At 43.2% G+C, this 25954-nt stretch overlaps 1 protein-coding gene across 1 annotated transcript in view; it reads right to left on the bottom strand.

Annotated features, from left to right (window-relative positions):
* Positions 1-25954, bottom strand: part of LOC134353510 (protein KASH5-like) — a 159274-nt gene that overhangs the window by 88714 nt on the left and 44606 nt on the right. Inside the window, exons 7-8 of the mRNA XM_063061508.1 lie at positions 25129-25206; positions 12674-12730 (exon numbers count right to left, since the gene is read on the bottom strand). Coding sequence (XP_062917578.1) covers positions 12674-12730; positions 25129-25206 — 135 coding nt within the window. The remainder of the gene's footprint in view (positions 1-12673; positions 12731-25128; positions 25207-25954) is intronic.

Raw genomic sequence — 25954 nt, 5'->3', positions numbered from 1 at the left:
CACTGTTGTTAGATGAATCACAGATGATGAGTCAGCGTACAGCAGCAAGATAGGACACATGGGCACAACACATAGATGCAATCACAAGGAAAGCACTCCAGAGTCTTTACTTTCTTTCACAGACATACTGTTGAAAGCATCCTGATTGGTTGCATCATGATTTGATAGAGCAATCTGAATGCAGAGTAGTGGATACAATCCAAAAATAGACTCAACATCTCATGAAGATGGTGCCAGAGAGTAGTGATTCTTAATGTGCAGCTCAAAAAGGAATTATCAAGTACAAGAGGATTCCGGTTAATTGGGGCAGTCACTTATTTGGGACAGCTCTTGAAGAACAAAAATCGAGCCCATAAAATTGGTGGGATTCCCTTTGTTTATTTGGGACATTAAGTCACTTAATTGGAGCAGGAGACTATTGCGGAACAGTTGTGTGCACTTATGTGGCCTTTGGAAATTATAACGTGCTTAGAACGACCATTTTTTAAATAGTGTCAGTTGCATGTGCTTGTGTTGTTATCCATTTGGCTCGACAGATGCCAATTCAAAAAGCAGTGTTTTTTTGACAATTTTGTTTTTTATTTTGACTTTAAAAAACTTTAGATCCTTGCCAAGATGCCATTAAAGATTTGACACTAAGCAAAAATATTACCTTAGGTAACACACACAAAATGTTGGAGAAACTCAGAAGGCCAGGAAGCACCTAGGAAGACAGTACAGTCGACATTTTAGTTCGAAACCCTTAGCAGGACTGGAGAAAAAAAGCTGAGGAGTAGATTTAAAAGGTGGAGGGAGGGGAGAGAGAAACACAAGGTGATAGGTGAAACCTGAAGGGGGAGGGGATGAAGTAAAGAGCTGGGAAGTAAATTGGTAAAAGAGACAGAAAGCCATGGAAGAGGGAAAGGGGGAGAGCAGCACCAAGGAGATAAGATTTTTTTCTCTTGTCCTGCTGAAGGAGTTTGGCCAAAACGTCAACTTTACTCTTTTCCTAGATGCTGCCTGGCCTACTGAGTTTCTCCAGCATTTTGTGTGTATTGCTCAGATTTCCAGCATCCGCAGATTTTCTTTTGTTTGAAATTATCCTAGGTGTCTGCTCTGGTTTTGTTCATTTACAGTCAACCAAAAGAACACAGTAGCGCACAATGGATGAATTTCTCCATTGAAAACTATCACAAATAAATACACAGCTTTATAGCATTATTGGTGGCATTCTAATTTGTTCTGTATTTCATTTAAATACACAATTTGTTACTCAATCTATTCCATTAAACTTTGGCTAATTGGGGTAGCTGTTTAATTAGGCCAAAATATATAGACCCTGATATGTCCCAATTAACTAGAATCCACTGTATATTGTTTTGGAAACTGGGGGTTGGGAGTGGGATAATGCCCATTCAAGAGAATGAAGCAGTCGCCAGGTCTGTGCATCAATATCGGCTCTGAGGCTCAGCAGAGAAGTGTGAACGCAGGCAAGACTAAAGTGATATGGGACTTAATAGTTATGGAGGTGGAAAAGAGATCCCGTGGCCTCAAGAGTCTCTGGAGTGGTATGGTGCCTTCCCTGGGCCAGGGTTCAGGATATCAGAGTGGCTACAGACTATTCTCAAGACCTCAATGAGAAGGCCAGAAGTGGTGCATGATGCTGACACAATGACAAAGGTAAAGAAAGGGCAGAGTTCCTGCAGAACGAATATTGATGCTAGGGAAGAAGTTAAAAAGCAGGACCACAAAGGTAGTATTTCTGAATTATCTCCAGGGCCATGTCCTAATGAAGGTAAGAATGGAAGGATACAGCTGTAAAATTGCTGTGTGGGGGGAGAGAACAAATCAGATTTTGGGACCACTGGACTGAGGTAACTTGTACAGTAAGGACAGGTTGCACCTGAACTGAAGGGGGACCAATATCATAGCAGGCAGATTTGCTAGTGCTTCTAGTAGTAGTAGTCGTCATACTTTATTGATCCCGGGGGAAATTGGTTTTCATTACAGTTGCACCATAAATAATAAATAGTAATAGAACCATAAATAGTTAAATAGTAATATGTAAATTATGCCAGTAAATTATGAGCCTATCGGCTCAGGGTGTCTGACCCTCCAAGGGAGGAGTTGTAAAGTTTGATGGCCACAGGCAGGAATGACTTCCTATGATGCTCTGTGCTGCATCTCAGTGGAATGAGTCTCTGCCTGAATGTACTCCTGTGCCCAACCAGTACATTATGTAGTGGATGGGAGACATTGACCAAGATGGCATGCAACTTAGACAGCATCCTCTTTTCAGACACCACCGTGAGAGAGTCCAGTTCCATCCCCACAACATCACCGGCCTTACGAATGAGTTTCTTGATTCTGTTGGCATCTGCTACCCTCAGCCTGCTGCCCAAGCACACAACAGCAAACTTGATAGCACTGGCCACCACAGACTCGTAGAACATCCTCAGCATCGTCCAACAGATGTTAAAGGACCTCAATCTCCTCAGGAAATAGAGACGGCTCTGACCTTTCTTGTAGACAGCCTCAGCGTTCTTTGACCAGTCCAGTTTATTGTCAATTCGTATCCCCAGGTATTTGTAATCCTCCACCATGTCCACACTGACCCCCTGGATGGAAACAGGGGTCGCCGGTACCTTAGCTCTCCTCAGGTCTACCACCAGCTCCTTAGTCTTTTTCACATTAAGCTGCAGATAATTCTGCCTACACCATGTGACAAAGTTTCCTACCTTAGGGTAGGAAACTTTGGGTAGGTTTAGGTTAGGTTCTTAGGGTAGGTTTAAATTAATTTGGCAAGGAAGTGGGATCCTAAACAATAAAGTGGTAAATGTGAGGCTGAAAAGTGATGCAGAAGACATTCACAGCATATTGAATAAGTATGCCAGGCATGGGAATGGTAGGGAGTGTGGAAAACCTCTCAGATTTAAATCGTATTGATTTCCAGATTCACATGCAAGAAATCTGACAAGCAAGGTAAGTGAATTTAGGGCATGGATTGTTATGCGTGACTAGGATATTATAGCCATTACAGAAACATGACTAAGGGATAGACAAGTTGGGCAGTTTGATGATAACAGGGTTTGGATGTTTTAGATGGGATTGAAAAGGAGGAAAGGGGATGGGGGGAGGAAGAGATGCATTCTTGATTAAGGGTAATGTCACAGCAGTAGTCAGAGATGAAATTATTGAGGATTATCAAATGAGACTTTATGAGTAGAGCTCAGATATAAGAAGGGTATGATCACACTTCATAGGGATTCTTCTATAGACTCTCAAATCGTCACCATGTGTTAGAGGAGCAAATATGTATTGTTCCAAACATTAATACGGTTGTATTAGTAGGAAATTTTAACTTTCTTAACATTAACTGATACTACCATATTGTTAAGGGGTTACATGGGAAAGAATCTGTTACATGTGTTCAGGAAAGTTTCCTTGGGCAATATATGGGGAGCCCTGTGAGAGAGAAGCGAAGGTTGAACTACTTATGAGTAATAAGAGTGGGACAGGTAACTGAGGTGACAGTCAGGAAGCATTTTGGACCAGTGACCATAGTTGTTAGTTTCCAACTAGTTATACAAAGGGACAGGACAGGCCACAGGTTCAAATTCTAAATTGAGACAAAACAAATTTTGACAGTATGAGGTAGGAGTTTGCAAAGGTTGATTGGAGTAAGTTTGTTTGTAGGCAAAGCCTTAGAATACAAGGATGTTCCTTTACAACTGTGATGAAGGGAAATTTCTGAAGCAGAGGTTGGTGAATCTGTGGAATTTCTTGTCACAGATGGTTGCGGAGGCAAAGTCATTGGATATATTTAAAGCAAAGGTTGATAGGTTCTTGATCAGTAATGATGTCCTCGTGTAATAGAGTGACCAGTGAATACTCTAAACGTAGCCTAACCAAAATTATATACATTTGCAAGATAAATTTGTACTCATTCCCTGCACCGCCCCTCCATCTGATGCAGGTGAGCATGCTATATACCTTCTTTATTACACTATATCCTCCAAGAGGATCAAAAGCTTGTTGTGGTTTGGAGGCCTGTGTGCCTCAATGACCCAGAGAGCTGAGTTGGCTGGAGTCAGGGCTTTATGCTTTGGCTCTTGGTAGGGTCACCCATGCCAAACAGGTAAAAGGGTAGAAGCCAGACAAAGAGTGGTCCATTGGTTCTCCAGGTTCAGGGCTACAGTTCGGGGCTAACAACCCTGACTGGTAAAACAAAATTGTTACAGAAACAGCAATGAAGAATCCTACATCTGAGTGTGATGGTATTGCTGAGTCTCAACCTGTGACTTGCATGACTGACAGTAGTGAAAACTGAGAGGAAGCCCTGGACATTGCCAGAGATGGAGGATCTTCATTGCTGCCTTAAATGCCAGCAGCGTAACAGATAGTAAGTACGTAACTATATATACTTGTGTCACTGCTTTCAATGAGCTAATGACTTGGACCCCAAAATCCCTCTGTACATTTATGTTCCTAAGGGCCCAGCTATTAATTGCATACTTTCCACATACATTTGACCTTCCAAGATGCAAAACCTCACACATGACCAGCGTAAACTTTATTTGCCATTTCTCTACATCTGTTACTGATCTATATCCTTCTTTACCATTTGACTACCTTCTTTGCCAACTGCAACTTCACTAATTTTACTGCAAATTTAATAAAGTACATGTTTACATTATCATCCAAGTCACTTACATATACACAAGGAAGAGGTCTTAACACTGATTTCTGTGAAACGTCATTTGGTCTCAGACCTTGATCCAGGTGGTGTTGTGGATATTGTGGAATATTGTCAAAGGATACAGCAGGATATAGATTAGCTGCAGATACGGGTGAAGAAATGGCAGGTGGAGTTTAATCTGGCCAAATATGAGGTGATGCACTAGTGAAGAATAAATGTAAAGGGACAGTACACTGGCTCTTAACAGTGTTGCACAAAAGAATCTTGGAGTACAAGTTCCTGAGAGTGGCTACAGGTTAATATGGGGGTGCAGATGGCTATGGCATGTTTGTCTTTATTAGTCGAAGCAATGAGTTTGGAGAGGTGTGAAGTTATGTTGCAGCTTTATAAAACTCTGGGTAGGCACATCTCCGGTACTGTATTCAGTTCTGGTTGCCCTATTATAGGAAAGTTGTAGAAGGTGCAGAGAAGGTTTCCTAGGATACTACCTGGATTACAGCGTATGCTACAAGGCAAGGCTGAACAAAGTTGGATTGTTTTCTCTGGAGTAGGGGAAGCTAAAAGGAGATCTGATAGAGCTTTATCAGATGACAAGAGGCATAGATAGAGGAAGCTTCATCTTTCTCCCAAGAATGAAATACCTACTACTAAAGTGCATGAAATTAAATTGAGAGCAATTAAGTTCAAAGGAGCTATGTGGGGCAAGTGTTTCTTTTAAATAGTGTTGGATGATGGTAGACGCAGATACGATAGAAGCATTGAAGAAGTCCTTAGATATGTATACGAATGTGAAGAAAAGAAGTTCATGGATATTGTGCATATGTTGTGAAATGTGCCGGTGATAATAAACTTGATTCTGAACTGTAATAGCTATCACATCAGATTTCAGCTGTCTCCCTCTTCCTCTCCCCACTCCCTCCCTCTTTTAAACTGCAGTTCAATGCAATACATAATATAGAAGAAAAAATAAGTAAATCAATTACAGTATACGTATATTAAATAGATTAAAATCGTGCAAAAAACAGAAATAATAAATACTTTAAAAGTGAGGTAGTGTTCATGGGTTCAATGTCCATTTAGGAATTGGATGGCAGAAGGAAAGGAGCAGTTCCTGACTCACTGAGTGTGTGCCTTCAAGCTTCTGTACCTCCTACCTGATGGTAACAGTGAGAAAAGGGTATGCCCTGGGTGCTGGGGGTCCTTAATAATGAACGCTACCTTTCTGAGACACCGCTCCTTGAAGATGTCCTGGGTAGGTTGTAGGCTGGTACCCAAGATGGATCCGACTAAATTTACAACTCTCTGCAGCTTCTTTCAGTGATCCAGCCTCTCAGAATGCTCTCTACAGTCATCTATAGAAGTATACAATTCAGTAACATAGTTTCATTTCATCCCAAGGACAAAGCGTATTAAGGGGTGGATGATGCTATCATGACTGACAAGAGAAGTCAGTGATAGCATGAAAGCAAAAGAGGCAAATATTAATGGGACGCCTTTAAAAGCCAACAGACAATAGAAAAGCTATAAATGGCAGACAACATGAAATGCAAGAGTAAACAAGCCAATAATATCAAAAAAGATATTAAAATTTCTTTAGATATATAAAGGCAAGAATGGGCATGATGCCACTTAAAAAATGATATTGGAGAAGTAGTAATAGAGAACAGGAAAATAGTGTAGAAGCTAAATAGGTACTCTGCCTCAATCTTCATACTCAAGGAGACCAGTAATATGACAGACATTCAACAAAATCACAGGGCAGAGGTGAGTGTAGTGGTTATTCCTAAGGACTGGGAAAATGAAAGGCCTGGAGGTAGATAAATCACCTGGACCACATGGACTACACCCCAGAGTTCTGAAAGAGGTAGTTGAAGGGTTTGTGAAGACAGTAATGATCATTCCAGAATCACTGGAGTCAGGAAAGGGTCCCAAAGGACTGAAAATTGAAAATATTTAAGAGAGGCAAAAGACAAGAAATTATAGGCAGGGCATCCTGACCTCAGTGGTTGGTAAGAATTTAAAGTCCATTATTAAAGGATGAAATTTTGGAGTTTTTGGAAGTATATGAGGAAACTGAACAAAGTGTGTTCAGTTTTTTTAGGGGGAAGAACTGATAAATCTGTTATAAGTCTTTGAGGAGGTGACAAGCAAGTTAGACAAAGGAGAATCAATGGACATTACTTAGCTGGGTTTTCCAAAAGGCCTTTGACAAGATGCTGCATATGCCGCTGCTAAACAGAGCTCAAGGTGTTAAAGGCAAGGTGCTAACATGGAGAAAAGATTGGCTGAGATCTAAGAATGGAAGTATATTGGCCCCTGTAAGTGGTGACTCAGGTAGACAAGGTGGTGAAGAAAACGTAAGGCATTCTTGCCTTCATCAGATGGGACAGTGAGTACAAGCTTAAGTTATGAAGAAAGACTGGAGCAAAGGAGGCTGAGTAGTGATCCTTTAGAGGTTTATAAAATCATGAGGGGCATTAGTAAGGTGGATAGACAGAGTCTTTTGCCCCAGAGCAAATGGTTAAAGGTGAGAGGGGGAGGATTTAAAGGAGACTGTAAGGAAAAGTTTTACACAAGGTAGTATATATGCTATGCCAAAGAAAGTTTGAGTGGTGGTATAATTACAATGTTTAAAAAAATTTCGAAAGGTTCGTGGCTAGGAAGTGTTAAGGGCTATGAGACAAATGCAAGCAAGTGGATGGTACTTAGGTCAACCTGGACAAGTCAGGCTTAAGGATCAGTTTCCATGCTGCATGACTCTGATTAAGGTACATGATGACTTGGTAGATTTGTTTCAAAATTGGTTTGGTCATAGTAGAGAAGATGTTAACAGTGAAGCACTGTTATTCTTACTGCAGATTTATGACCAGTAATGTTCCACAGTGATTAATGCTATGATCTCTATTGTTTATGATATACAAGCAATTTGGATGAAAATGTAGGTTGGCTGATTAGTAAGTTTGCAAATAACACAAAAATCAGTAAGGTTGTCAATAGAGAGGAAGACTATCAAAGGATAGTGAGGAGATACACTCAGTGGCCACTTTATTCAGTACAAGTGTACACATTATCAGCCAATTATGTGGCAGCAATTCAATGCACAAAAACATACAAACATGGTCAAGAGGTTCAGTTTTATTCAAACCAACATCAGAATCAGATTTAATATCACCAGCATATGTTGTGAAATTTATTAATCAGAATGGTCTTCATCAGAAAGTGACTTTGACCGTTGTTGGTACCAAATGGGGTGATTTGAGTTTCTTAGAAACTGTTGATCTCCTGGGATTATCACGCACAGCACTTCTAGAGTTTACAGAGAGTCGTGTGATAAGCAAAATAAAACAAGGTTCACTAACAGCAGTTCTGTGGGTGAAAACTCCATGTTAATCAGTGAGGTTGGAGGAGAATGGCCACAATAGTTCAAGCTGACAGGAAGTTGAGAGTAACTCAATAACCTTCACTCTGCCTTGTGCAGCTGGATCCTGGACTTCCTGTCAGATCGCCAGTGAGTAGTAAGAATGGGCTCCCTTATGTCTGCCCTTCAACACAGGAGCCCCCCAGGGTTGTGTCTTAAGCCCCCTCCTTTACTTTCTGTACACCCATAACTGTGTTGCCACCAACAGCTCCAATCTGCTAATTAAATTTGCAGATGACACTACATTGATTGGCCTTATCTTAAATAATAATGAGGCAGCCTACAGAGTAGTCATCACCTTGACACAGTGGTGTCAAGAAGACAACCTCTCCCTCAAGGTCACAAAAACAAAGGAACTAATTGTGGACTATAGGAGGAACAGAGACAGGCTCACCCCTATTGACATCAATGGATCTGGGGTTGAGAGGGTGAACAGCTTCAAGTTTCTTGTTATACACATCACTGAGGATCTCACTTGGTCTGTACATTGGGGACCTGAGTCAACCCAACCACAAACTGTTCCATCTGCTACCACTCAGGAAACAGTCCTGCAGCATGAAAGTCAGGACCAACAGGCTCTGGGACAGCTTCTTTCACCAGGCCATCAGACTGATTAATTCACACTGACACAATTGCATTTCTAAGCTATATTGACTGTTCTGCTGTATATCTTACAATGCACACTATTTATTACAAATTACTGTAATTTGCACATCGCACATTCAGACGAAGACGTAACATAAAGGTTTTTACTCCTCACCTATGTGAAGGATGCAAGAAATAAAGTCAATTGAATTACAACAACAGTGTGCAGAAGGGCATTTCTGAACTCACAACCCGTCAAACCTTGTAGTGGATGGGCTATGGCAGCAGAAGGCCACAAACATACACTCAGTGGCCACTTTATTAAATACACGAAGTACTTAATAATGTGGCCACTGAGTGCAATTGCCTCTTACACTTGACTTCCAAAAGTACAATACTTCACACTTGATCAGATTTAAACTCCATCTGTCATTTTTTCCAGTCAATCTATTCTGTAATCAAGTACAGTGTAAAGCACCAGGTACTCTACTTCAAGACCGATGGAATAAAACATTAAAGAACTTGATTCTGATACACTGTGCATGGTCTACTATATATTTTCAGTTTTTTTTTTGTCTCCCAGCATTTACTTTTCATCTACACTAGTATCACAACTTACACTGATAACTCTTCATATATGAGATGTGACTGTAACTTGTTTATTTCTTCTTTCAATCCCTGTATTAAGAACAAAAATCATAAGCATTTAATATTAAGGCTATCAACAATTACAAAGAAAATGATGTGGCAGAGAATTCCTCATGTAAAAACTGAAAGATACCAGTCATCAAGTTACAATACATTTCTCCTTTTCAGCAAGCAGATTAAGAACTGGAAGTGCCAGCTTCTAAAAAGGAAATTCTAATCACCACTGACATAAATTGGCACTAACAAGAAATTTGTGCTGCTTAATATCTCCTGTCCTTTTACTAATGGATATCCTCATCTCTCACTTAGATCTTAGAAGTTCAAGATACAGAGAAGGGTAGTGATACTTGTACTTTGGACAGCTAGCATAAGTTTAACATTAGTAGTATGTGGGAGATGTGCTAAATACCTTTCAAAATTAGATACACTGGCAACTCATTTAGTGTTACTGCACAGAGAAATGAATCATTATAGCTCTCTTGTTCCTTCAGACTAAACACATGCAGATATGTACCCACCAGTACTTCTAAAAAATAAATACAAGTGAACTACTGCCTTCTGCTGAGAATCCCGCAACAAAGAATCATCCCAGCATGGAGAGGTTTCATGGGGTTAGGTTGATCTGAGATATAGAGATATAGTGCTCAGAGATGCACCCAGCATTGAGTACTCCACATTTTCAGACCACCAAGGACCTCCCTCAACATTTCACATTGGATGCAATTTAATGTATTATCTCCCCTTTGGTTCCATCTCTCTCCTCGGGGAAGTGACATTTCTATGGTAAAACATTCAACCTGAAACTATAAAGTTGTAGCCTTTACAGGGACTTAGCTGAGAGGGGAACAGGAATAGACAGTTAATTTCAAGACAGTATCACAGCTGCTCTCAGAAGGGTATTATGGAGGGCTCATTAATAAAACTTTTTTTTCACTTTACTTCCAGTAAATGTCCATCAATCCTTTATGTCTTTGCTATTTTACCTTAATAATGTCATTATATTCATCCACAGTTAATTTCATTTCTTCTGATTGATTTATTTTCTGTAAAATAATATACAGCAGCATCAAGGTGCATGTACGTATATGAATGTATCCATGTTATACTTCTAAAATCACCAAGGTATCAAGTTTGAATTACAATTTTCATAATAATATAACCATGGCAATGTAATTCTGCAAGTCAGATTTCATCCCTGTATTTCTATTCCACAATAATTGGAAAGAAATTCAACTGGTGTTCAAAGTTTGGCTGGCACAGAAATCATTTTGTGTGCTGGTGCATTGAAATCTGAGATTCAAGTAAGGTTACGAAGCTTAAATTCCTCTACCAAACTACGTACACCCAACTCATAGCAAAGCAAGCCAAGGTTTGTTGAGCTGCACAATAGGAGACACATACTGAACATGCAAGAAAAATCAGTTAAGTCTCAGACCAAGCAAGGTAAAGGTTGTAGTCATAAAGTCATACAGCATGGAAACAAGCCATTTGGCCCACTGTGTACATGCTGAACAATGGGCATTCATCTTTATTAATCCCAATTTCCAGCACTTGGCTCTAGGTGATTCAAGTGCTAATCTAGGCACTTCATCAATATTAACAGAGAACATGCTTCCATCACTTTCTCTGGCACTGCATTCCAGGTACTCACATTCTGTGTGAGAAAACTCAACCTCAGATCCACTCTAAGTCAAGTTATCAAGTTTACTATCAAATGCACAAGTACAGTGAAGTCCAACACAAACCTCACGCAACAGTATCGCAGGCACATAGGCTCTCTTCCACCTTACTCTGTGGAACATAGAACAGTACAGCACAGTACAGGTTCTTCAGTTCACAATGTTGTGCTGACCTTTTAAACATACTCCATGATAAATCTAACATTCAGCTGACTGAGCATGCAATTTAAAAGCAAGTGAGGCCTTTCGGTACATATTGATCTATCATGGTTTCTAGACACTTGTCAAATGCTTACAAAAAGAAGTGAGGTTTAGGCAGAGCAGTCATTGTGGGAGCAGCTATTGTGTGAGTGGACGAGTATGAGTGGAGAGCTAGAGGATTTGCCTCAAGAGATTTCAGTGAGAAGTGGAGGGAAGTTCATTTCTTTCTCAGTCTATTGCTGTCCAGCTAGAGCAATAAGAATGCAACCAGCTCAGTGTGTTCTTCATGTCTCCCTGATACCTACACCTGTATGAATTGCATCAGCTGCAGCTCCTTACAGACAGTGCTAGAAAAGTAGAGCTGCAACTCAATGACCTTTGGCTGTTATGGAAAAATGAAGAGGTGAAAGATAAGAGTTACAGGGAGGGGCAAGAGGCAGGTAGCTGGATGACTGGAATAAGCAAAAACTGCTGAATATCCTTGTGGCCATTCACCTCAATAAATGGTATATCACTTTAGACACTGTTTGCGGGGAGGGGGGAAATGACCTAAATGACCTACCGGGGAAAGCCGTCTTTATTAGGTCTCTAGCACTAAGTCTGGGTCTGTGACTCAGAAGGGAAGGAGGGGAAAAGAGGAGTGATAGATTTAATAGTCAGGGTGCAGACAGAAGATACTGTGGAGGTGAAAAAGATGCCTGGATGGTACGTTGCTTCCCAGGTGCCAGGGTCAGGAACGTCTCAGACTGTGCCCATAGCATTCTAAAGGGGAAGGGTGAGCAGCCAAAAGTTGTGATTCATATTGGTCCCAGCGAAAAGGGATGAGAGAGAGAATATAGAGAACTAGGTAGGAAGCTGAAAAGCAGGATCTCAAGGACAGCAATTTGGCAGATGAATGTAGTGTGGCTGAGGAACTGGCAGGGTTTCAAATTTGTTTAAGTGAATTTGGCATATCATCAAAGACGACAAACTTCTAAAGATATAAAGTTAGAAAGCATTCTGACCGGTTACATCATGGTTTACTGTGGAAACTTCATGCACAGTAATACAAGTGTCTACAGAGAGTGGCGTGCTCAGCCAGTTTCCCTCTGCACCATAAAGGAAATCTACAATCTGATGAAGGAAATATCCATCATCAGGGAAAGATCCAACTTACACTGATAACTCTTCAAAATAGAGACCTTGATTGTAACCCCCACCATCCAGGCCTTATGCTCTCTTCTCAAGGATGTCATTAGGGAGGAGATTCCTTAGCTTCCATGTTCTTTTCCAATGTAAATACAGAAATATTCATTTAACACCTCAACCATCCCCTGTGGCTCCACACATAGAAAACCACATTGATCCCCAAAGGTAATGTATTCTTTCCCTAGTTACCCTTTTCCAGTTAATATACTTGCAGAATATCTTAGGATTCTCCTTTATCTATCTGTTCTATGCACATTAGCATGAAACAATACCTACCTCACTCAGTAATGCATCCTTAACTGAAATGAGTCCTTTGGCTTCATATAACTGATTCTGGAAAGCAAGAGTATTAATTATTGTCCAACAGCATTTTTCTCAGTGACAAGGAAGTAAAACACTAAGACTGTCAGCACTATTTATTTAGGATTTCCATGGTTTCCTGCTTAAGTTATTGTTGTTGAGATGAAACCTCCAAAGAAATTTATCTCTGATGGATTGGCAAGGTAATGCCAGAAAGCAGCATCCATCATCAAAGACCCCCACCATCCAGCACAGTACATGCTGTCTTCTCGTTGCTGCCCCTCAACCATCAGGCTCTCGAACCAGAGGTGATAACTTCACTCATCCCAACACTGAACTGTTGCCATCACCTATGGACTCACAAGAACTCTTCATCTCAAATTCTCTATATTTAGTGCTTATTTATGTATTAATTATTTTGCCATTTTAAAAAAACTTTTTGTACTTTGTTTGTTGTCTTTTGCACATTAGTTGTTAGTCCATTTTGTCATGTATGTTTTTTTCCATTGATCCTTTATATTTGTTGTGAATGTCCACAAGAAAATCCCCAGAACATCCAACATCTATTACCATCCTTATGACAGCCAAGTCTCTGTAATAGCTACAACATCGTAGCCAAGTACTCAACCATGCTCTAAGTTTATCACCTTTGCTCCTGATACTTGTCACTGACTGAAAAGTAACCACATTTCAACCCATGCACTGACTGAATTGTGCAATATCCACTGCCTATCCTTCTTCACAATCTCTCTACACATTGCATCTACCTTTACAACGGCTCCATCATCTGGCCTATTACCCTGGTTCCCATCGCCCTTCCAAAAGCTCAGGCAAACTTGCCAACAAGGACAACCACGCTCCCCTAACAATTTTCAAAGTAGTATACTTAATACTGAGGGGAATGGCCACAGTGGTACCCCACACTGTATGTATATTCCCTTTCCTCTCTTGACAGTCATCAGCTATCTATCTGTTTCCTCCAACTTAGGACTGCCTCCCTGTAGCTCCCGTCTATCAACTCCTAATCCTCCTGAATGACTTGTAGGGCATCCAGCTCCAGCTCCCTTACAAAGACAGCAAGGAGCTGCAGCCAGCTGCACTACTCACAGGCATCAGGGACACCAGAGTTCACCATGACTTCCTACATCATGCAAGGGAATTATATCACTGCCATGGATTCCATTTGTACAGCCGTACCTCTGCAATAATATACGAAGAAAGAGAATCTTTCAAAGTCATCAAACTAAAGCTCATGCATTGAAAGTCACTAAGAGTAGTGGGTAACTGGGAGAATGGGATATTTCCAAAAGCAACAAAGAATCACTAAGCAAACAATAAGGGAAAATAGGTTATGAAAATAAACTAGCACAAAACATAAAAACAGATACACTTTATAATTACATAAAGTGGAGGATGGCTAAAATGAACGTAGGCAACTGGGGGTATTCAATAATGTGGAAATAGCTAACACTTTGAATGACTATTTTGTGTCGGTCTTCATAGTAGAAGACAGGTCTAACATACCAAATCGAGATGTTTTGGAAGCGAAGTGATGGCAGGATGTACCTCAATACAATCACTATCACTAAACAAGTGGTGATAAGTGAACTAGTTGGCCTGAAGGTAAAGTCCCCTAGTATTGATGGGATACATCCCTGGGTACTGAAAGAGATGTGTTTGTGATGACTTACCAAAACTCTCTGAACTCTCAGCAGATCCTGGCAGATTGGAAGACAGTGAATATCATACCACTGTTTAAAAAAAAGATGTAGGCAAAATGTGGATAACTATAGGCCAGATAGCTTAAGGTCAATAGTCATGAAAATGCTTGAAGCTACCATTAAGGAAGAAATAGTGGTACATCTGGATTGAAGTGTTCTATCAGACAGACACAGCACGAATTCATGAAGGGCAAGTCCTGTTTGACAAACCTGCTGGAGCTCTTGAGGGATAAAATAAGCACAGTGGACGTAGAGGAACAGAGTGCTGCCTCTACTCTGGTTCTCCAGGACTCTTCCAGGTATTATGTCCCCAAGCGGCCAGTAAAAGAGGAAACCCATCAGTAAGAAGGGAAATTCTGACAGGATTGATTCTCCCTGCAAGCACTGTCCCCTAATTAAGTAATGGCCCAGCTTCTCTATCATGGGGGTCTCAGACCCATGGGTTTCTGGCATTTTTTGACTCCGGGGAGTCAGGAACCTCATGGATATCTTTCAGACTCAAAGATGAAGAGTTTCCACTCAACAACTGAGAGAGAATATTGAAACCAAGGTTCTAGGTAGTCAGCCACTTGGCTCCCACAAGATCTACTTTTCTATAGTACCCCTCCATCTTGTGCTAGAAGGCAACCATAGGGAACAACCCTCTATCTTGTTGATTCACGTGGACTGCCACTGGAGCTTGGCCTTCTCTAGCTCTCTTGACAGAAACTCACAGATCAATTGGTTCTAAAAGGCACCCCAAGAATGGGGAAGGGCATGTCAGTCCATGAGGCTGGGTCTAGCTCGAGCCCTGTTCAGCGCATCACCTCCTGAGCCATCCTGGTGTTCCAGATGAATATGCTGACCTCCTTGCATTCTAAGAAGGTAGCTATCTCCCTGCCTCCACACCAGCCAGATAACTGCGCCATTGACCTCTTACCTGGCTCTATTCCCTCTCTTGTCCTGAAACAGTGGCCATGGAAGAATACATCAAGAAGGCATTGGCCTAAGGATTTAAACGTCCATCTACCTCATCATCAGGAGCAAGAAAGACGGCAAGTTCCATCCTTGCATTGATTATCAGTTCTTCAACAACACCATGGTGAAGAATACCTACCCTCCTCCTCTGCTTGCCTTGGCATTTCAACATCTCCAGGGAGAAACCTTGTTCTCTAAGTTGATCTGTACAATGTCTACAACTTGGTTCACAACCAAGAAAGACTGAGTGGAAGACAGCATACAACACCCTCACTGGCCACTGAGTACCTCATGATGCCGTTTGGTTTGACAACTGTTTTCAGGCCCTGATCAACAACACGTTCTAGGACAGGTTGAATCAGTTTGCGTATTTAGAAGACGTTATTATCTACTCCTGTTCTCACCAGGAACACGTCCAGCATATCTCGGAAGTTCTCAGACAGCTCCTCAACAACAACCTTTATGCCTAAACAGAGAAGTGTGAGTTCAACAAAGAGCAGATGTCATTCTTGGGCTACATCCTCACCCCTTCCAGTGTTCAAATTGATCCATGTCAAGTTCAGGCAGTTAGAGTGGCCCAAACCATCTAGTGCCAAACAAGTGAGGCGCTTCATAGGATTTGCAAACTTTTATAGCTGCTTCATCAGAAGTGACAGTTCCGTCGTGGTTCTTATAAATGCACTCACCAAGAGGACCTCTGCAGGATTCCAACAGACAAATGAAGCAGACCAAGTGTTCTCGGAGCTAAACTGACGTTTCACCACTGCCCCAGTGCTACAACCTAACCCATCCATTAATCATCGAGGTTGATGCATCTAATGTTGGCATTGGAGCTGCGCCTTCCCAGCACTTTTCTGTAGATAATCAGCCTCACCCCTGTGCTTTTCTTTCCCACTGCTTGATCCCTACAGAGTGTAACTATAATGTCTGGAAATAAAAACTTCTGACTGTCAGGAAGGCCCTGGAGGCATGGAGACTGAAGAGAGAAGAACATCCTTTTCTGATATGGACAGGTCACAAAAACCTCTCCTACATTCGTAATGCCAAGAGACTCAACTCCCGTCAAGCCCATTAGGTTCTCATCTTCACAGTTTAATTTCACCCTCACCTACCGCCCTAGCAACAAGAATACCAAAGCTGATGCTCTCTCCCACCAGTTTGACATCACTGAGGATAATACTAATCTAGAGCCCGTCCTTCCCTGCACATGCATAGTTGCTCTGGTGATCTGGAGAATAGACACAGAGGTGAAGACTGCTCAACAGTCGGATCAGACCCAGGTGGGGGAACTTCCCAATCAGCTGTTTGTCCCGGCCACTGTGTGCCCCAGAGTGTTGGAGAGGGGTCACTCTTCTCAACTGGTTGGCCACACAGGGATTCAACAGACCCTGGAATGTATAGAGACGATTTTGGTGGCCATCTATGTATGCCTCAAGACATCCATGACTTTGTGTCTGCCTGTCCCACTTGTGCCCAGAACAAGACATCATGTCAGCATCCCGCTGGAATGCTCTACCTGCTGCCTGTGCCTCACTTCCTCCAGTCAACCCCCCACTTCCCCACTTGGTGGGTGGGTCACCTGTCTATTTTGTGCAGTGCATTCTGGCATCTTGCTGGGTACATGGTAGTGTCCAGTACCTCGCTGACTGGGAGGAAAGTTGTTGGGTTCCGGCTCGATGCATCTTGGACAAGTCTCTAGTCCAGGACTTGCAGCAGGCGCAGGCCTCTGGCATCTTAGGATATGCACATAGCGAGGGGAGCCCTATCACAACTGCTGACACTGCTGCGGAGATCGGGTGCTCTCGCAGGATGGCAGCTGAAAGCAATCACACATGTGAGAATGCACACTTTCCAGCTAATTAGGGTTTCTTTGTAAATGTATTTAACTTGCTTCCTTTTGTTTCAGTCTTAAGTCTTTATCGAAGCACAGCGATGACAATACTCTCGGTTTACCTTAATCCACGTTTCAGGAAAGAAGATTAGTGATTAGATAGACACCACTAATGCAGCAGTAGTAATTTGGTTCTAAATTGCTGCTCTGGAGCTGCAGTAATAGCATTAGTTTCAGTTAGCTTGAAAGCTTTCAGCTTGCAGCCCTGTTGGCCAAACATTTATTAATTTCCTTTGTTGCGAACAGTCATTATTAAGACACAGTGAGCTGTTCATTCTGGATCTGTGTTTCTCATTTTGCACCTGGGTCATCACTGAACTCCTGTCACATGCAATACCAAAAGATACCTACTTTATTTTCTAAATGAAGAACTTTTGTAATATGAACAAGTTACTATATATCTGTGATGACAATATCGTAAATTGAATTGACTGGCAGTCACTTTGTAAAGCACCTTGGTCGATGACAGGTGACATACATCCATTATTACAGTTGTAATATCACAGAGTATGGTCCATGCAGATGTAGTTTTCAGGGACACTGGAGATCTCCTAGAACTCCAGCATCTGATGTGAAGAACATACCACTGATTCTGGATCCATTGTCACTACTGTAGCTGAGCACTAATCAACAAAGAAAGAAAAAAACTTATCTTAGCCTCTGCCTCTTCTCTGTGAAGACTTGTGAGGGAAATCTTCGAGCTCCCCACTCTTAACACTGTCCACATCTGGCCGTATGAGTCTTCAAGCTCCTGAGCCTTCTCCCGGAGGGAAGAGGGACGAAAAGTGTGTTGGCTGGGTGGGTCGTGTCCTTGATTATCCTGGCAGCACTGCTCCAACAGTGTGTGGTGCAAAGTGAGTCCAAGGACAGAAGACTGGTTTGTGTGATCTGCTGCGCCATGTCACAATCTTCTGCAGCTTCTTTCAGTCTTGGACAGGACAACTTCCATACCAGGTTGTGATGCACCCTAGAAGAATGCTTTCTACAGTGCATCTATAAAAATTAGTGAGGGTTTTAGGGGACGGGCCAAATTTCTTTAGTTTTCTCAGGAAGTAAAGGCGCTGGTGGGCCTTCTTGGCAGTGAACTCTGCTTGGCTGGACCAAGTCAGGTCATTTGTGATATTGACCCCGAGGAACTTAAAGCTGTTCCACTTGCGCACCACCGATGTAAATTGGGTCGTGCGGTCCGCTACTCTTTCTGAAATCAACAACCAATTCCTTTGTCTTGCTGATGTTGAGAGATAGGTTATTGTCTTCACACCATGCCACCAGGTTCTTAATTTCCTCTCTGTACTCAAACTCATCATTACCCGAGATATGGCCTACAATTGTTGTGTCATCAGCAAACTTATATATTGAGTTTGATGGGAACTTGGCTACACAATCATGGGTGTACAGTGAGTACAGCAGGAGGCTGAGTACACAGCCTTGTGGGGCACCGATGCTCAGAGCGATTGTAGAGGAGAGCTTGTCCCCTATTTTCACAGCCTGGGTCCTGTCTGTGAGGACGTTGAAGATCCAGCTGCAGATCTGAGTGCTAAGGCCCAGGTTCCAGAGCTTAGGAATCAGTTTATTTGAAACGATGGTATTAAAGGCAGAGCTGTAGTCAATGAAAAGGAGCCTTACATATGCGTCTTTGTTCTCCAGGTGTTTTAAGGAGGAATGTAGGGCCAGAGAGATGGCATCTACCGTTGACCTGTTGCTCCAGTAGGCGAATTGCAAAGCACCGAGGTTGACCGGTAGGCTGTGGTTGATGTGTGCCATAACCTATCTCTCAAAGCACTTCATAGCAATTGATGTCAGACCCACAGGTCGATAGTCATTCAGGCATGCCACCTTGCTCTTCTTTGGCACTGGGATTATCGTTGCCTTCTTAAAACACGAGGGGATCTTAGACTGAAGCAAGGAGCAGCTGAAGATGTCAGCAAACATTCCAGCTAGCTCGCTTGCACAGGCTTGGAGAACCCATCGCGGGACGCCATCTGGGCCCGTCACCTTCCTTGGATTTATCTTCAGGAAGGCCCTTCTCACGTCCTCCTCGGTGACGATGAATCTCGATGCCACCAGGTCCGGTTCATCCGGAGGGAGTGGGTCGCTCCTCTTCTGTTCGAATCTTGCGTAGAATACTTTAAGTTCGTCAGGAAGAGAAGCGTCACAGTGATTGATATTCCCAGCCTTTTCTTTGCACCCAGTGATCTCATTTAGACCCTGCCATAGCCTACTGGCATCCCTCTGGTTAGCCTGGGCTTCCAACTTGGCTCAATATTGCCTCTTGGCACTCTTAATGGCTTTCCAGAGTTCACGCCTGGATTCCATGTAGTGACTGGTGTCCCCGGACCTAAAAGCTGCAGCTCTAGCCTTTAAAAGGGACTTGACCTCATAATTCATCCAAGGTTTCGGTTAGGGAATACCCGGATTGTCTTGCGAGACACACAGACCTCTGTGCATTTCCAAATAAAGTCCATGACAGCTGAGGTATACTCATCGAGGTTAGCTGCCGAGTCCTTGAATACTAACCAGTCCACCGATTCAAAGCAGTCACGGAGGACCTCATCCGTTTCCTCCGTCCAACGCAACACTACTTTTGACACCGTGACCTCCCACTTCAATTTCTGTTTGTAAGCTGGGAGGAGGAGTATGGCCTGATGGTCCGATTTTCCGAAGTGAGGTCGTGGGACGGAACGGTAGGCATCCTTGACTGCTGTGTAGCAATGGTCAAGTATATTCAGGCCGCTAATGGAGCAGGAGACATGTTGGTATAACTTTGGCAGCGCCTTTCTGAGGTTGGCCTGGTTAAAGTCCCCGGCTGTAATGAGCAAAGCCTCCGGATACCTGGTCTCAAGTTCACTGATGTTGGCATACAGTATGTTCAGAGCACACTCCACGTCCGCCTGGGGGGGAATGTAGACCACTGTCAGTATGACCGAGGTGAATTCCCATGGCAGATAGTAGGGACGACACTTCACCGACAGGTATTCCAGGTCCGGGCTACAGGAGCTTGTCAGTGCCACCGTGTCCGAGCACCACACAGTGTTGATCAGTAGGCAGACACCACCTCCCCTCGTCTTGCCCAAAGACGCCATGCGGTCCATCCGATGGTTCGAAAATCCCTCCGGTTGGATGGCACAGTCGGGGTGGCAGGGGAGAGCCAGGTCTCGGTGAAACAGAATACACAGCAGTTCTGCATCTTCCTGCAGTAGTTGAGTCTCCCCTTAAGATCATCCACCTTGTTCCCTATGGCTTGTACATTAGCTAGTAGGATGGTGGGCATAGGGACCCTGAAGACCCTCAGCTTCAATCTGACCAGCAGCCCAGCTCTTTTCCCACACTTCCTTGGTAAATAGTGCATCTTTCCAGGTTTCCATCGATGCAGTGTGTTGTTGTCAGCTCTTTGAGGTTGGTGGACGCATCCCGCGGGGATCAATCGGCGGGTCGCGTCGTCGGGCGCATCGGGTTGGGCTGAGTGATGGGGGAGGCTCCGCTGCTACTTCCAGCTGCTGGGAGCCCGGGCTGTCGATTGGGTCGGGCCCCAAAGCCGACACTTAATCCTGGATGGCCGGGCTCCTGGCTGAAACAAGTCTGTAAGCTGAGACACGGTTGCGGAGGCCTCCGCTCCAGCCAAGCCTCGGGCTCGATTTCCAAGGTCGGCGGCGGAGGCCTCACTTCCAGCAGCTGTGGATGGCCACCAACAGGACTTTACGGTGGTCGCTCCGGGGAAGCGTCTGGGGCACCTTGAAGTCTCCACCGTCACTTCTGTGTGGTCGTCTGCTCCGGAGAGGTGCTGGTCGGAATGGACCGTGTCTCCAAGTGCTCCGGCACAGTAGCAGGCCGCAGGTCTCCGGGAACGTGGTGGGCCTCGCTGGTCGGGTCCAGGTGCAGTCCAGAGTTTAAGAAGCAATTCTGGCGGGGTGGTCTCCAGCTGGGTCAGTAGCTTCGCCAGGGTTTTGCTGATCTTGCTAGATGTAGCAGATTGAAGGTTTAAAAGGGTTTCTCGGGTATAGGATAGTGGAGAGGGCAGTTTGCTTGGGAGAGCACGTGCAAAGTCACCAGTTACCAGGTCTCAGGCACTGTCTGGTTCTGTGGCTCAGAAGGGAATGGGCAGTGACAGGGGATTCAACAGTTAGGGGAGCAGACAGGAGATCCTGTGGATATGAAAGAGAATCTCAAATGGTATGTTACCTCCCAGGTGGCAGGATCAGGAGCATGTCAGATCGGGTCCACAACATTCTAAAGGGAAAGGTGAGTAGCCAGAAGTTCTGGTACATTTTGGTACCAATGACAAAACTAGGAAAAGGAATGAGGTCCTGAAGAAAGAATATAGGGAGCTAGGTAGGAAGCTGAAAAGCTGGACCTCAAGGATAATAATATTTCATCTGCTGCCTATGCCCTGTGACAGTGAGGATAAGAAAAGATTATATGGCAGATGAATGCATGGTTGATGAATTGGGGCAGGGTCAAGGGTTTCAGATTTGCGGATCAATGGGATCTCTTCTGGGAAAGGTATGACCTGTGCAAAATGGACAGATTACACCTGAACTTGAAGGGGACCAATATTCTAGAAGGCAGATATGCTTGAGGGGAGGGTTTAGTCTAGTTTAGCAGAAGGTTTGGAACCTGAGTGATAGGTCAGGGGATGGACAGTTGGTATACATGTAGGTGCAGCATGTAGAGAGACTGTGAGAAAGAAAAGGCAAAATTGTAGTAAGTGGAATGGGTTGAAAAGTGTCTATTTTACTGTATGTATCAGGAGCAAAGGTGATGAACATAAAGTATGAAGCAGTACAGGTTTCCCCCGCCATCCGAAGGTAGAGCGTTCCTATGAAACAGTTCATAAGCCGAAATGTTGTAAAGCGAAGAAGCAATTACCATTTATTTATATGGGAAAATTTTGTGAGCGTTCGCAGACCCAAAAATAACCTACCAAATCATGCCAAATAACACATAAAACCTACAATAACAGTAACATATAGTAAAAGCAGGAATGATATGATAAATACACAGCCTATATAAATTAGAAATACTTTTCCACAATCATTACTGAACTGTTCTCTGTAGCGAAAATCTCACGCAAGCGCCGTCAGCAAAAAATCTCACGCAAGCGCTGTTGGCAAGAACACTCTCTCCAGTAACCTTTAAGCTACGAAGCTGCCAAATCATACCAAAATAACACGTAAAAATACACAGCCTATATAAAGTACAAATAATGTATGTACAGTGTAGTATCACTTACGGGAATCGAGAAGACAGCGAGCACACTGATGATGGTGTGTTAGACTGAGTCGTTGCAGGCTGGGGCGGTGCAGTGGCCCCCACCCTCCAGGCCGCTGAGCGATACATTGCCGCGAACAAAGCAGGGGTCCAGCGGTAGCCGGGAGGTACACAGCACATCTTTAAGAAAAAAGCCGAAACAAATATGCTAATTAATTAGGTGCTGCCCGTAATTGTCGGCCCAGATCAGTGCCAGTTTCCAATTGCGTCGTCTCTGATCTGGGCCGACAATTACATGTCAGCGGCACCTAATTAATTAGCATGTTTATTTTGGCTTTTTTCTTAAAGATGTGCTGTGTGCTTCCCGGCTACCTTTGCATTCTCCGCAAATCGGTATCTGTCCACGGCCTGGGGGTTGGGGTGGTGGGACACTGGGGTGTCATCTCGTCGTCTGTTTCCATTAGAGCAGGCAGCTCATCTTCTTCTATCTCTGCCCGCCTCGATGTCGAAGGTCGAGGTTCGTCGTCTGCTGTGGCTGATGTGGAAGGCTTGCTTGACTGCTGAGCCTGGCGCATTTTTCTATCACACAGTTCTTTGTAAGGACTCAAACCATTCTGCAAATATCCCCTAAACCGACGTACCCTTTCAAAATTAAAGTCGTACTTTATCATTACTCATTCGGTTTCGATTGTTATCCTTTTTTCTTCCAATTGCATCAGCTCTTCACCTGTCAGTTCTTGGTGATGGGATGCCAAAACCTCTTCAACATCATGTTCCTCAGCTTCCACAAGCCAAACTCACGTTGTCCTTACTTCGTTCACCATGATCAAAATGCTTAATTATGTCTAGTTTTACCGTAAGTGTAACACCCTTACGAGCCCTATCAGGCTTTTCCGATACCATAGAACTCATCTTGCAAACGGCTGCTCACAGGCACGTGTTAAAGCAAAGCAGTTCCGAATCCGGGGGAGAGCAGCTGCTTGGGACGCGCTGCCTTTTATTGCACGCTAATTTTTTTTTCGTAACATTGAAAACACCTTCTGAAAGCGAAAACAGGGTACTAATGTAGGTCTTTCGTAACAGTGAGGTTTCGTAAAGCGAACGTTCGAAAAGAGGGGGACACCTGTACGTGGAACAATGACACTGTAGCCATCATGGAAACAGCCGTCAGAAAAGCAGCAATGGCAGCTGGATGTTTCAAAAGAGACAGCGAGGGACGTAAAGAAGCTGGAGCAGTGGCATTATTAATCAGGGATAGTATCACAGCTGCAAAAAGGGAGGAAGTTGTAAACGGACTGAGTCAGCATGGATGAAAGACAGAAACAGGAAGGGAGCAATCATTCTCCTGGGAGTATTCTATAGACCAACCAATAACAAGAGACATTGAGGCACAGATCAGGAGGCAGAGTTTGGAAAGGTGCAAAAATAACAGGGCTTTTGTAAATGGGTGACTTAAACTATCCTAATCTTAATTGGCACCTACTTGGTGCAAAAAGTTTAGATCAGGCAGAATTTGTTAGCTGTATCCAGGACAGATTCCTGTAGGTAGGTAGGCTGAGTAGAGGACATACTTCCTCTGATGCTAGGTAATGAAAAAGGTCAGGTGTCAAATCACTTGGTGGATGGACATTTCAGAGACAGTGACCACAATTACCTAACCTTTACCATAGTCTTAGACAGGAATGGGAGCAGACAGTCTGGGAGGTATTTAATTGAGGGAGTGGGAATTAAGAGGCAGGATCTTGGAAGCATAAATAGGCAACAGATGTACTCAGGGAAATGTACAGGTTAGGGTCAGTGTTAGGAAGTGTGGAGGTTGTTTGGGTTAGCACTTGTATGGGGTTCTGGATAAGTGTGCGTCATTGAGGCAGAGAAAGGATGGTAGGGTGAAGGAACCATGGTTGACAAAACATGTGGAACATGTACTCAAGAGGAAGATAGGAAACTTTATTAAACAAGATCAAACAGGGTTGTAGAGCTACAAGGTAGCTAGGAAGGAGCTGAAAATGGCCTTAAAAGTCCAAGAAAGAGCATGTATGAGAGGAACAGGAGGACGACTAAAGCAAAGGTAGCAGTGATCAGGGATAGAAGAGGAAACATGCCTGGAGTCAAGATGAATATGAAAGGCATGAAGGGATACAGATCATGTGCAGGCATTAGATTTAGTTTAATTTGGCATTGTATTCACCAGAGACAGCACATGCCGAAGTACCTGTTCCAGTGCTGTACACTAATCTGTTCTAATTCATTTTACTTTCCCATATCCCACTATTTCCCCAAAGATTCTGCCACTCATCTGCACACTAGAGGGTATCTACAATGGCCAGTTAATCTACCAAACTACATGTTTTATTCAGTTTTTATTTTAACATGAATCAATTGAATGGTGCACTTGACATTTAGCAAGGGCAGCTTAACAGTCACATTGTTACAGTATGTGAACATCTGTAAGTCCGACAGAGTAAGGGCAGCAAATTGTTTCCCTCTGAAGGTCACTAGTGAACCAGAGGCGTTTATACACTAAACTGTTAGTTTCACGATTACCATAACATAACTGAGAATAAAAAATACACACTGTTAATATGAAAAACAGACATTAAGCTTTAAGACATTAAGAAACTGTAATTAATTTTTCTTATCATGCACATGCATACCTTCAGGTCAACCAACTCAAGTAGCAGCTCCTCATTTCTCCAATGTACATTCTCTTTCTCAACTGTCAATTTCCCATTCTGCATTATATAAGAAAACAATTACCTTATAATTCTTACATTTTCCATGTTCTGTCAAATTTGAACTTCAGATTCAGGAGCTAGTGTTATAAAATTTTAAACATTGTAACCTAAAATGCATCCACCACTTCTGATGGCAGCTCATTCCCCACTCCCATCACCCTCTGTTCTACCACACCCGGAAGTGCCCTTCTGCTCATCTTGTAAGTCCTACCCCAATCTGTCCTTCCAGAAAGCAACACATCAAACTTGCCTTCATTAAATTCCATCTGTAATTCTTCTGCCCCTTTTTCCAGCTGGTGCAGATTCTGAAGGCTTTGATAGCTTCCTCGTTGTCCACTACACCCCAAATCTTGATGTAATCTGCAAATCTGATTATCTAAAATACCACATTATCATCCAGATTTTTCATACAGATGACAAACAGCCATGGACCCAGCACCAATCTTTGCCACGTATTACTAGTCACAGGCCTCCAGTCCAAAAGGTAACCATAAGACATGGAAGTAGAATTAGGTTATTCAGCCCATCGAGTCTGCTTCGCCATTTCAACATGGTATCTACCTCCATTCTCTGGCTTTTCCCATGAAGCCAATGGATAATCCAATATATTACCTTATCCTAAATGCCAAACAACTAAACCTTCTTGATCAACCTCTCATGCAGGACCCTGTCAGATGCCTTACTAAAGTTCATCTAGACAATGTGAACTACCTTCCCTTCATTGACCATCCAAAGGTGTCAGGTT

The sequence above is a fragment of the Mobula hypostoma genome, chromosome 11 (assembly GCF_963921235.1).
Source record: "Mobula hypostoma chromosome 11, sMobHyp1.1, whole genome shotgun sequence".
Lineage (NCBI taxonomy): Eukaryota > Metazoa > Chordata > Chondrichthyes > Myliobatiformes > Myliobatidae > Mobula > Mobula hypostoma.
Note: the sequence above shows the minus strand (reverse complement) of the source record. Positions and strands in the feature narration are given on the sequence as shown.